At 44.2% G+C, this 14186-nt stretch overlaps 1 protein-coding gene across 1 annotated transcript in view; it reads right to left on the bottom strand.

Moving 5' to 3' along the window:
* The window catches only part of LOC124273553, a 50467-nt gene that overhangs the window by 35134 nt on the left and 1147 nt on the right, over positions 1-14186 (bottom strand). Inside the window, 1 exon segment of the mRNA XM_046708833.1 lies at positions 5753-6012. Within this exon segment, the coding sequence (XP_046564789.1) occupies positions 5753-6012 (260 nt within the window).

Genomic DNA, 14186 nt, shown 5'->3' with positions numbered 1-14186 from the left:
GTGGGGACCACAATATATCAAACTCTTCTGTAACCGTACATGTGGATTTAAATAAATCCAACTCTTGATGTTGTATCAAGTGGAGGAGAGACCCTATCCACGTACAAGTAATTCCTTACTAGTACAGAATCCAATATTCATGCTAGTCTGTTCTAGACGTGTACATGGACTATAAGCTCTATTCCTTGGAGTACGAGCTTTGCATGACATGCGGTAAAAGGGCGAGATACATCTCAGCGCCTTTGAGGGACCGTCAGCTGTTGAGCTACAACCAGAGGTCCAAACTGGTGGATACCAGAGACGTCCTCGGTAGCAAAGTCTCTGAGGTAGTGGTTAGCAAATACTGTCTCCGATTTCCAAAAACACCCTTCCATGATCGTGGATATTGAGCAGTTTCCATGTAGAGCGAGTGTAGATGCCAGTGCTCTAACTTCGTGCGGATTGGAGGCTCGAGGAGGCTCAAGTCCTGCTGCCTTGTAGGCTCGTAGTATGATTGCTCTCATCCAAACTGATATCGTAGTACGTGAGATCTCTGTGGGTGTCTCTGACGATATGGGGATGAAAAGGCGTTTGAATTTTTTGTCTCCTGGTTTTAGACTTTGTAGATAGATTTTCAGCGCTCTGACTGGACATAAGGATAAATCTTGTATATCCTGTGGACCAAGGATTGTAGATAATGCTGGGATGTGGAATTGTCTGTCCGGTTGACCTGGCAGTTGATTCTTAGCTATGAAATCCCACCTCAATCCTAGATGAACCGTGTTGTGACGTGTATCAAACCGTTTCCGTTCAAAGTCCAGCGCATGTATTTCTGACATCCGCGCTGCTGTTGCCAATGCGATCGGAAATAGCGTTTTCTGTGTAAGAAATTCGTAAGACGTTCTTTCTAGTGGTTCGTACACATCACTGGTGAGATGTCGTAATACCACGTTGATATCCCAAGCCGGCGCTTTAAATTTCCTTTGTTGGTCTTCCAGTTTAAAAGAGCGTAGCAAGGCCAGTAACTCTGGCACTTTCGTCAGTTTCACGCCTGTCTTCATAGTGATAACTGAGCTGAGAGCCGCTAGGTATGTAGATAATGTCGAACCTTTTAATTTCCTCATTTGTCTGAGATGACAAAGATATTCCGCCACTTGAGGATGTGTTGCTTTCACTGCAGTGAAACCTTTCCTCGATGCATATTTCTCAAAGCTTTGCCACTTGTCGTCATACAAGTTACGAGTAGATCTGCGTAAAGCTAGTGTAACTGCTTTCGCTGCTCTGGCGGAGTATCCTCTTTTCGACAAGCAATTCGTGATACGTTCCATACGTGTAGGTGGAACAATCTGGGATACTTGTGAACTTGCTTGGTGTGAGGATGAATTAGTAGGTTCGGCCAAACTGGAAGTTGTATTGTTGGTTTTCCGATTTCTTGTAAAAGAACGGGAAGCCACGTTCTTGCTGGCCAGTAAGGCGCGACCAAAATCAGTTGTAGATTGTTTGTCTGCCTGATTTTCTGTAATACCTGTGGTATTAACGCTGGCGGAGGGAACGCGTACGCGTTTAGCCCTTCCCATGGGATGCTTAGAGCATCTGTCGCCCATGCTTGCGGATCGGGAATTGAGAGACGAATGTTGCCAGTTGATTGTTGAATCTCGTGGCGAATAGGTCTACGAGTGGAGATCCTATCGTCTGTATGATGCATCTGAACGCTTGTGGATGTAACATCCATTCTGTTGGGGATGGTTGATGTGGTCGAGATAGCGCATCTGCTATTACATTCCTGGCTCCCGGAATGTGACATGCTTTCACATAAATGTTGAGATTGTCTATTATGTTGAATAGTTGAAAGCTGAGGTCTAGAAGATTGCAAGATCTTGTTGATCATTGTTTGTTTATGTAGAACGCCACTGTTGAGTTGTCCGTATGGATCATCAATTTTGCGTTCCTTAGTACTTTGGACCAATGTAGTAGGGCATTTACTACTGCTTTCATCTCGAGCATGTTGATATGCAGAATCATTTCTTGTTTTGACCATTTCCCGGCAACCACTTCGTTTGTCGAGGTGGCTCCCCAACCGTGCAGTGATGCGTCTGTGTAGAGGTGGACGTTGCACTCCGGCTCTATTAAGTAGTTTCCGTCGCAAACATTCGACTTCTGAGTCCACCATAGTAGATATGGTTTTAGTCTGTCTGGTATTTCGAAGGGATCCAGACTGTGTAAGTGGGCGTTCACAAATCTCTGTAGTGGACGCAGTTGTAGTCTCCCTCTGCGTGTCATGTCTTGAGCTGACGTGAGGAGACCTAATAGGCTCTGCCATTCTCGTAGTGGTAACGGAGAGAGTAGAACTTGAGAGATCATTTGTTGAATCTTGATCCAACGATCCTCTGGAACGAGAATGCGATTCTTCGTTGTTATAAGCCGTATTCCTAGGAATTGCAAGTCCTGAGTAGGCTGTAGTTCCGACTTGAGGAGATTTACTAGCCATCCTAGTTGAGTGAGAAGTCTGATGGTGAAGTTCAGTTGCAGTCTGAGTTGACTGGGATCTTGCTGAGCTTGAATCCCGTCGTCTAGGTAGAACGCACTGCGTAGACCTCGACGATGTAGATATATATTGATGGGCTTTGTCACTCGAATAAACAACCAGGGGGCTGACGATATTCCAAATGGCAGGACCTTCCATTGGAAATGACGTCCGTTGAACAGGAATCGTAGATATTTCCTTGACTCCTGATGGATCGGGATGTGTAAGTATGCATCCTGTAAATCTAATAGTATGCTGGCGAGATAGTCTAGCAGATGTATGAGCTGTTGTAGCTGTGGAAGATGTATCATCTTGAACTTTGCGGGTGGTAGAAGGTAATCTTTGTTGAATTTCCTCATGTTGTAAATGAGTCAGAACATTTCTTTGAATTTTCTTTGATACCAGAAAAATTGGGGAGTAGAAACCTGGTGTGACGCAGTGTTTTATCTCTTCTATTGCCTCTTTCTCTAGTAGAGATGTGATGGCTTCTAGTAGATTTCCCTTCTGGTCTGCAGCGTAGTTGTGAACCATAGGGTTGATTGTTACTGGTGGTACTGCTTGTAGCTGTATCCTGTAACCTGTGCGTAGAATCTGAGATACGAAGTCGTCTTGAAGAATTCCCCAATTCTTCCAGTAGAGTTGCAGACGTCCACCCACTTGTGAGGGTTGTACTGGAACGGCTGGGGGTGGAAGACTCCAGTCGTTCCGAACCTGTATTTCATCGTCTGGAACTTCTGGCGCCTCGAAAGGGCCGACCTCTTCCGTAGTTACCTCTTGGAGCTGCGGATGGGCGACGAAAAGAATCCTTATTTCCTTTAGCGTTGCCTGATTTCTTATCCCTTGCTCTCTGGATGCCTGCAAACTTCGATTTGCCGGAATAACGTTGGGAGGTCTGACGTATTACACTGGCCAGTGTATCGATAGACTTGATCATCATTACTTCTCGGGAATCTTTAGCGACTTCCTTGGCGACTTCATCAATTCCTCCTGCAAAATGGAATCCGATGTTGCTGACCAAGGGGCTCTGTAGAGTGTCTTGGTAAACTTCTCGCTCAAAGTACATGAAGATAACAGTCCTTGCCTTCTTGATAATGTTAAGCCTGCAGAAATGGATGATAGGTGTTCAGACATGAACTGTTGATCCTTTTCGGTGTAAGCAGAGCTGAATAAACCATTCTATCTTCCTCTGAAGTTGAATTCTTAAACTTCGAGATGAGAGTCTCGTTGACAGCTCTTGACCTGGCTAGGCCGAAGAAGGTTCGTCTGGTTACTGTGTCTAACTGTGCCAGCTTTTTATCTTCTATCTTGTAAGCTTTAGTCCGAGTGTCGTTGATGATCTTATAATTCTCATCTATCTCTTGGGCCTCCATGTGGTGTAGAGAGAACTTCTTAGCGTTGAACGACGGAATACTCTGAGTCTGGTATTTAGTTGCCTTCTTGAAGGCTGTGCTGAGGTTGTCTGGAACGTCTAAGACTGGGTCGATAGGTGGCATCGTGAGTGAGTCTATATCATCATTCACCATCAAGTATGATAGTGCTTCGTTGGTCTCCTTAGAGGGTGATGCGAGTTCCAAACCGTTGGCCATCCATGACTTCATATAATTCCGCCGTCATCTTCCTGCTCTGAGGATGGATGTCTTCTATTGTCGTCTGAACGAGGAGATCTGTAAGGTGATCTGTGTGGTGACCTTCGTGGCGAACCATACGTTCGTGAATGTGTTCGTGACATCCTACGTGGGGACCTGCGTGGAGATAGAGATGACCGTGCATGCCTTCGCGCGAACCTGCGTGTTGGTGAACGGCTTTGTCGAGGGTTGGAGTCTTGTGACGAATCTCTTGATCCATCAGATCCAACATCTGTTGGGTAAATTGCTGCATAAAGGCGCCCGGGTTGAAGGTCTGCGTTGTCTGTTGTACTGACGACGCATCTGAGATGGATGAGGCTTCTTCCGAAGGGCGTAGAACCTTCGTGCCGAACGTCTGCGTTGATAGGATGTCCTGCGTGGTCACTGTAGAAGACGTCTTCGTCTTCTTCTTAGATGTGATCTCAGGGATGAGGATGGGCGGCTCATCGTAGACATCTATTTCTTCCAGAGGGACGATCTCAGCTGAAAAAGATCTCGTCTTCTGCGTTGCCCCGTGTGGAGACTTCGCCGAAGTCTTAGCTGTAGCTGCCTTCTTCCTCTGGGAAGACGATGCCCTAGTCTTCTTAGACTGCGAAGAGGGTGTCTCAGATGTAGATGACCTCTTCCTCGAGCCAGCGTTGTCTAAGGCGGCAACCTCCTCTGTAGACGACCCCGGTAGACCACTGGAATGGTGTATCTGCGCAGACACCAACTGCCGGTCCTCTGCAAGCTTAGCCGGTTTAGACATGTCGTGTAATTCTCGTCTGGACCTGTCCTTTGCACGTCTAGACAGATAATATGAATATTTGTAAAATGCAATATCAGACAGGTGAAAACACAACTGACAATGAGTGTCAGATAAACATATAGGCTTGCAATTAGGACATAGGTTATGTGGATCAACAGCAGACAAACGATACCTACAATCAGAACAAGATTTCATCAATTGTAAACAATGTGAATAATCACGTAAAAACGTGACAAATACGGAGAAATTTGAGAATTAATTCCGTACAATATTGTAGGTAAATGTTAGCTAAAGCCTTATACAGCTAATTTAGAAGAAAAGCCTAAATAATAAAAGGATATAAAGCCGTATAGGGGACCAGGTGCTCTCACAACCGCCCACTCGGGCGAATCAGGAGAGAGTGAAGAGCATGGCAGACGGGTGGCGCCGTTCCCGCCAAAACCTGGCAAGGGAGGTGACTCCTGGTAAGTGATTTTACGTCCGCTTTTTTGAAGGGAGCTTCAAAAGGGGATTCAAGTGTTCCACTAGCATTCGGAAGGAAAGGGAGACAAGCAATAAGCATGAGTCAGGATAAGGAAAAATAAATATCTATTTAAGTCGCATTATCCTGAAAACAGCGCCCCGTTCCACACAGAGATCGTAGCGCTAAAGAGAACGTAGCTCCTATATTTTGACATAGAGTTACGACTGTTTTAGCACAGAGGAGATCGTAACTGCCCTAAGTCGTAGCACTGAGGAGATCGTAACTGCCCTAAGTCGTAGCACTGAGGAGGCCGTAACTTCCATATTTTAACGTGGACTTAAGACTGCTGTAGCGTTACGCTATTCATGGTGGAAAAAAAATCAGTTATAGCATAAGTGAACTATAGGACCTACCCCCCACGGTGAGATAGGCTGATGTGGACTGCCCATTGATAGTGAAAGTATAACTTCCAACGTCCGATGCCCCAACGTTAAAAAGGATCAACTGGCGATATTGGCCTGGTTCTGTTATCGTCAGCTTGCCTGGTATAGTTGAGAGTGGGTTGCCATCCTTGGACCACACTCCGCTGCCTGTGATCTCAGCAACGACTTGAACGTCCAAACTTACAAACCCTCCGGGAGCAACCGTGGTATTTTTCAAGGTGACCTGAAAACTGAGACACATTTTGTCATTAGGAATGGCATCACATCTGAATAGAAATCAACATGGATTATCTGACAACACAGATTCCATTGGGCGTAAGACAAAAGAAAAACAGCTACACAACTGTTGCTTCATGAGAGTCGTTAACCTTTCAGTCAGCGAGCAGGGATAATAACATCTGCATCATAAACCGAGTAATGACCTCACACATGTTATACGGCATGATATGAATAGATAGAGGTGTTTCCGTAAACATAAGGTATCATCACTATTTGGCCGTGATTCCAACACATAGCCAAAATAGTGCTGTCTTGCTGTGGAAAGATTTCGGATTTTGGCGTTATTATTATTTACTGATAGACACCTCAGTGTGTTCAACATATCTCTCGAGAGTGAGCAGTGAGAGAGAGTGGGAGGGTGGGTGGATGAGTGAGTGGATGGGAGGACTGGTGGATGAGTGAAAGCGTGAGAGAGTGAGGTGAGGAGTGAGAGTGAGGTGAGAGTGAGAGTGAGGAGTGAGGAGAGTGAGGAGTGAGAGTGAGAGAGAGAGTGAGGTGAGAGAAGAGTAAGTGAGGTGTGAGAAATGAGTGAGAATGAGTGAGAGGAGAGAGAGTAAGAGAAGAGTGAGGAGTGAGAGTGAGTGAGTGAGTGAGGTGAGGAGTGAGGGAGAGAGAGTGGTGGGAGTGAGTGAGTGAGAGTGAGAGTGAGAAGAGTGGAGTGTGGGTGTGGTGAGAGTGAGGTGAGGAGAGGGAGTGAGGAGTGAGTGGAGTGAGGGTGAGGAGTGAAAAGGACTACAGAAAGAACTTAGACGCCTCCTAAGGATAGCAGCGTAGAGGCCCAATTAGAGACTGTGCACACCTAGGTATAACAATGTTCGTGAAAGTTGAGCCCAGGGAAGGCGTTGCCCGAGAAGCTGGCAGATAGTGGGGAAAGTATAGATATCAGTGTCCTCAGACCTATGATTGTTGGTGAACTCTATAAGGCACTGGAAGACCTGCAGGGCTTCGCAGTTTCAATCATGGTGAAAGTAGGGTTTGATGTGCCGGCTGGGCACACTTGGAATTACTTTGACGGTGGGAAAGGAGATGTGTATCAAGGCGGGGATATAAAGGAGTTTGTCGACACCTCGTTGCAAATCATACAAAACTCCCTACTATGCTGCGCATGTTCCGGGTGGGTCGAGGGTATACTCGATAAGGTCTATCTTGATATTTACTAAGGACCTCCCTTGCCGGCGGCCCAATTAGAGATTGATATACTTAGGTGTGTACACAATGTCTACTACTCGGGAGCTCAAGCAGATCGCGAGACAGCGAGGGGTGATTGGTTTACTCTAGAATGAGGAAACTTGTTGAGATTACTTAACATACAACCCCTACCACGGTAAAACAACTACAACTCCGAGCAAAGAGCTAGGGGTTGACGGGTTATTCCCGACTGGGGAGAGACGGGTTAGTCGCATTATTAAACGGCCCCATGGTGAGGTGAGGAGTGAGGGTGAGAGTGAGAGTGTGAGTGAGAATGAGACAGTAAGAGTGAGGTGAGGAGTGAGAGTGTGAGACTGAGTTAGTGGGTGACTGCGAGTGAGTATGAGTGTGAGTGAGAGTGAGTGAGAGTGAGTGAGTGAGTGAGAGGAGTGAGTGAGGTGAGGTGAGAGTGAGGAGAGTGAGGTGACTGTGAGGGAATGAGTGAGAGGGAGAGGGAGAGAGTGAATGAGTGAGGGTGAGGAGGAGGGGTGAGGAGTGAGGTGGGAGGGTGAGAGTGAATGAGTGAGAGTGAGGTGTGAGCTGAGTGAGGTGTGGTGAGTGAGTGGAGTGAGGTGAGGTGAGAGTGAGTGTGAGTTAGTGAGTGACTGCGAGTGAGTATGAGTGTGAGTGAGAGAGTGAGGGAGGGAGGGGAGGGAGGGAGGGAGGGAGTGAGTGAGAGTAAGAGTGAGAGTGAGAGTGGAGTGACTGTGAGAATGAGTGAGAGGGAGGGGGAGGTGTACGGTACACAACCCTGTGCACTTAAAAGAACCAACAGATCCGTTGGTACATGACCAGATGGTGGCCCCATGAATACGTGCAAACACCCAGTTGCGGGTACAGCAACGTGCAGTTAACATGGACAAAGTACTGTGACTATGCGTCCCAGTCCACCCAGCTGTAAATGGGTACCTCGTAAGGATGGGAATGCCACACTAACTCGGTGCGCCTAGTGGCTGCAAGAGTTGTATGCTCCCCAGGGAGTTGAGATTGACAATACGATGTGCCGTTGAGATTGACATCCAGTGAACGAGGGGAAAAACAAAGCGCCTTTGAGCAGCTGAGCTGAGCTGGATATCGGCGCTATACAAATGTTAGCATGATGATGATGATGAGTGAGTGAGTGAGTGAATGAGTGAGAGTGAGAGTGAGGGTGAGGGTGAGAGTGAATGGGTGAGAGTGAATGAGTGAGGTGAGAGTGTGAGGTGAGAGAATGAGAGTGATGAGTGAGAGTGAGGTGAGGTGAGTGAGTGTGAGGGAGAGTTGGTGAGGTGAGGTGAGTGAGTTAGTGGTGAATGAGTGTGTGCGAGTGTGAGAGTGAGTGCGTGAGTGAGTGTGAGTATGGTGAGAGAGTGAGTGTGAGTGAGGTGAGAGTGAGTGAGTGAGTTAGAGAATGAGTGAGAATGGAGGTGAGAGTGAGAGTGAGAGTGAGAGTGAGGTGAGGAAGTGAGGTGAGTGAGAAGTGAGAGTGAGGTGTGGGTGAGAATGAGGTGAGAGTGAGGAGAGAGAGGAGGAGTGAGTGAGTGAGTGAGTGAGTGAGAGTGAGAGTGAGAGTGAGTGAGGTGGATGAGTTGGTGGGAGGATGGGTGGATGAGTGAAAAGAGAGTGAAAGTGAGTGAAGAAAGAGGAAAGAGTTCGGGTGAGTGAATGAGTGAGCGAGGCGAGGTGAAGTGAAAGGGTGAGAGAGAGTGAGTGAGAGAGTGAGAGTCAGTGTGGGTGAGTGAGTTGAGTGAGTGAGTGAGAGTGAGAATGAGGTGAGTGAGTGAGTGAGTGAGTGCATGATGGCACTACTTCAGTTATGTCGCGGTCTGTCACATCGTACTACAGGGACTACGTCAATAAACAACGTAGATGTACACGTGTTGTGGTGTTCATTGTGTAGATTGTGTGGGGTGTATCTGTGTGCCATGGTCTACCTGTCAAGCAGGAAGTTCCTCGAGCCCGCCTATACACAACTCTCTACCAGTCAAGCAGGAAGTTCCTCGAGCCCTCAATACACACAACTCAAGACGTACAGAAAAGACTTTTGTTCCACAGAGACTTGTTGGTCACGTATGCGGGCCCGTACGTTATAATCAATGGTTACCTCAACGATGCGTGTTGTCTCTGTTCTGGATACCTATGACACAGCTCTTACAACAAACATTGAGAACCCAAGAATACCCCAGTAACACAAGACTCTGGTGGCATAGTCTGTCAAGGTATTGTGGATCTGCTGGGCTACGGCAAGTCCTACAACTTAACATGCGCGGATACGGATCCTCTGAACTGTCCCCACAATTAGAAAGCACGGGGTACTAGGAACCTGCTGTGCCTGAATCCCTCGGGGAACCAGAATCCAGTGTCCTCTATTGTCCATTGTTTTACAACCAACATAACTGGACAGATCTCAACCATGCCTTTCATCTGAAGATTATATCGACTACACTCTATGTAACGCTTCAAGGACCGCACACAGTGTAAGTTGTCTGGCTGTATCTGGCTGTATAAGAACAGAGGACATACAAACCACCGTGGATCTCACAAAGCAGCTCCTTGGTCTCTGTGGGATATTATGTCGTTACATTCCAGCAGCATACATGGAGTATATAGCCCACCGCCATGCTTGCCCTGCATTACCATACACATTTATGGGGTCAAGCTAACACTGTTGTGCAGTGAAGGGAAGAACGTTTTGAATGAAAATGTAATGTCAGTTGTGTGGTGGTGGTTCCTACAAGACGAGCAGGACACACTGACCTTTCCGCTAACTGTGTGAGTGGTGGTACCTACAAGACGAGCAGGACACACTGACCTTTCCGCTAACTGTGTGAGTGGTGGTTCCTAGAAGACGAGCAGGACACACTGACCTTTCCGCTAACTGTGTGGTGGTGGTTCCTACAAGACACAGGACACACTAACCTTTCCGCTAACACCGGGTGTCACCACTGTTCAACACTAACTATGTATACTCTGACGTCTTGCAATTACCAATGACGTGTGCAGAACAAAGATGTACATTTACCATGCACATTGATCAGCCACTGACACTAACAGTAAGCGAGATATTGAACAGGCTTGAACAAATCACCTAAAGAAGGGGTCAAGGAGGTAGCCCAGAAACGTCGTGTTATACAATAAAGAAGAAGTTGCCGTCCATATACTCGTCGTATATAGTCACCAACTTCTAAATGCCTCTAAAGAATCCCAGGCTTGAACAGTTCCACCAGTTTCTGATGAAAACAAGGGTGTATGGCTAGGTGTGAGTATAGTAAAGAACGTCAGTGCAAGAACATGCTCAGTCTAAACTATCCTCAGAAACAAATTCCGTTTGGTGTAAAGGGAACATTGCTGGGGAAAGTTTAGGAATGGATCACTGATCCCATTGAAGTTCGCGAAAATGGTAGCACGGTGGCCCTGGCTATAGCGCACAATGTGTGCCTAAACATGACAGTATGTTTGCCTGGCCTCTCATAGCAATACTGCTACCATGCGACGGCGCTTTGTAAACAAACCAGACAATCAAGTGATCGATGGAGCAGATAAATTAGTCGCAATTTGGAAATACGACACCAGTGTAGAAGTACAGAGATTGTTTCTATGCTTGTGAATAAAGAGCAAGGTTTGTAAAAAGATTTGCTGTACAAAGCATTGGCGGGTCAGTTTTAATGTATAGGGAGCAGACATTCAGACAGACAGTTTATTCAGTGAAGAGGCCATAGGCCCATACTACAGACACTGTAGGTTGCATGAAACACAAATGCCAATGAAGGAATTGATTACGTTTCCCTACGTTTGATTTAATATACATATAGACATGCGTTATACACAGTATCAAAGTTTTCAGAGGAAAAATTCGAAAAAAGATGTTACTGTGTGGCACTTGATATATATTGTTTATATTTCTTAGGGTTGAGTAACGTTCACATACATGCAATATATGACATTCATCTTCAGCAAAAGACCTTCCCTTTCTATACAATATTTATATATGTATGGCGCATTGTTCAGTGTATGGGACATTGTGTATCTTCCAAAATGTACTGCAAGTTTATACCTACTACATCTGAAACAGAGACATGCATAGTCTCTGATGTATAGGGGTTGGGAGCGTAAGATACGTCTGTACAGTTAACAGTGATTAAAAATGCTTATAATAGAAGGAATCAGATAAACAGAACTCCACCATGATTGTTGAACTTCGTCAAATAATCTTTGTGTAAAGGGTGAATAAATATCTTCACATTTCCCACAATAACCACACATATTCGAATCCAAGTCTAAACAGCATATGTTTTATATGAGTAGCCCATGTGGTACAGCCAGAGTCGTCCATTAGGTAGAATTGGCAGTCTGTGTTCATCCAAATACAGTATCCTACACCAATACTTAACAGCCCTGTGGGTATACACAGGTTGGAGAGGGGCCCTGCCACATTCTCCCAAAACCATTTTAAGGAACATTTTATACATTTTATGCTGTACATTAAATTTTTTACAATATGAGGTGCCCCATACCTCTGCACAATAACACGCTATAGGAACAATCGCAGCATCAGATGTCTTAAATAAATCTTAACATGGTATATGTCTTTTGATATCCACACAATGTCATAATAGCCTTGCTGCTCTTAGCAGCAAAGAGTAGTTACTACTTTAGTCAAAATATTTTTGGTGTGAACACTATGCCCAAATATCTATAAAAGATACAATTTACTCCATTAAATTTTCATTTATAAAATGTTTGTATCGGAAGCTTCCGAAAACGTTTGTAACAGTTCAATATTCCACAACATATACAGGCAGATTAGTAACTATAATCACGTCCGATTTGGGACTGGGCCCCACGATTGTACCACGTGAGTGCAAGTGAACTAGCCATGCCACTGAGATGCGAAATAAATATAATACTGAACTTTTTCTGCATTTATTTTATGCAATATCAGTGAAGTGTAAAATCCATGCGATGCTATGTATCCATATCTTTCTGCCATATCAGTGAAGTGTAAAATCCATGTGATGCTATGTATCCATATCTTTCTGCCATATCAGTGAAGTGTAAAATCCATGTGATGCTATGTATCCATATCTTTCTGCCATATCAGTGAAGTGTAAAATCCATGTGATGCTATGTATCCATATCTTTCTGTCATATCAGTGACGTGTAAAATCCATGCGATGCTATGTATCCATATCTTTCTGCCATATCAGTGAAGTGTAAAATCCATGTGATGCTATGTATCCATATCTTTCTGCCATATCAGTGACGTGTAAAATCCATGTGATGCTATGTATCCATATCTTTCTGCCATATCAGTGAAGTGTAAAATCCATGTGATGCTATGTATCCATATCTTTCTGTCATATCAGTGAAGTGTGTAAAATCCATGCGATGCTATGTATCCATATCTTTCTGCCATATCAGTGACGTGTAAAATCCATGCGATGCTATGTATCCATATCTTTCTGCCATATCAGTGAAGTGTAAAATCCATGTGATGCTATGTATCCATATCTTTCTGCCATATCAGTGACGTGTAAAATCCATGTGATGCTATGTATCCATATCTTTCTGTCATATCAGTGACGTGTAAAATCCATGTGATGCTATGTATCCATATCTTTCTGCCATATCAGTGAAGTGTAAAATCCATGTGATGCTATGTATCCATATCTTTCTGCCATATCAGTGACGTGTAAAATCCATGCGATGCTATGTATCCATATCTTTCTGCCATATCAGTGACGTGTAAAATCCATGTGATACTATGTATCCATATCTATCTGCCATATCGGTGGGGTGTAAATTCCATATGATGTTATGTGTAGATAGTCGTTTTGCCATATCAGTGACGTGTAAAATCCATGTGATGGTATGTATCCATATCTTTCTGCCATATCGGTGGGGTGTAAATTCCATATGATGTTATGTGTAGATAGTCGTTTTGCCATATCAGTGACGTGTAAAATCCATGTGATACTATGTATCCATATCTTTCTGCCATATCGGTGGGGTGTAAATTCCATATGATGTTATGTGTAGATAGTCGTTTTGCCATACCAGTGACGTGTAAAATCCATGTGATGGTATGTATCCATATCTTTCTGCCATATCGGTGGGGTGTAAATTCCATATGATGTTATGTGTAGATAGTCGTTTTGCCATATCAGTGACGTGTAAAATCCATGTGATGCTATGTATCCATATAGCTTCCAGCCTTACAAAATGTGCAAAATAGGTACTCTCTTATGTTTATCTTTCAGCCATATGAATGAAGTGCAAAATCCGTCATTCAAATATTAATATACATATCTTTCTGCCATAGCGGTGGGGTGTAAATCCCATTGATATGATGTTATGTGTAGATAATAGTTTTGACATATCAATGACATGTAAAATCCATATGATGGTACGTATGTATGTATATCTTTCAGCCATAACAGTAATGTTCAAAATGCATATGATGGCATGTATATATATCTTTCAGCCATATGTATGATGTGTAAAATCCATATGATGGTATGTAAGTATATCTTTCAGCCATATGATTGATGTGCTTAATGCATATGAAGGTATGTAAGTACATCTTTCAGCCATATGATTGATGTGTAAAATGCATATAATGGTGTGTATGTACATCTTTCAGCCATATGATTGATGTGCTAAATCCATATGATGGTATGTATATATATCTTTCATCCATATAATTGATGTGTAAAATCCATACGATGGTATGTAAGTATATCTTTCATCCATATAATTGATGTGCAAAATGCATATGAAGGTATGTATGTACATCTTCCAGACATATGATTGATGTGCAAAATGCATATGAAGGTATGTAAGTACATCTTTCAGCCATATGATTGATGTGTAAAATGCATATGAAGGTATGTAAGTATATCTTTCAGCCATATGATTGATGTGTAAAATGCATATGAAGGTATGTAAGTATATCTTT

Source organism: Haliotis rubra, unplaced genomic scaffold (assembly GCF_003918875.1).
Source record: "Haliotis rubra isolate DU_JTF1 unplaced genomic scaffold, ASM391887v1 Scf1818, whole genome shotgun sequence".
NCBI lineage: Eukaryota > Metazoa > Mollusca > Gastropoda > Lepetellida > Haliotidae > Haliotis > Haliotis rubra.
This window is presented reverse-complemented; position numbering and strand designations above follow the sequence as displayed.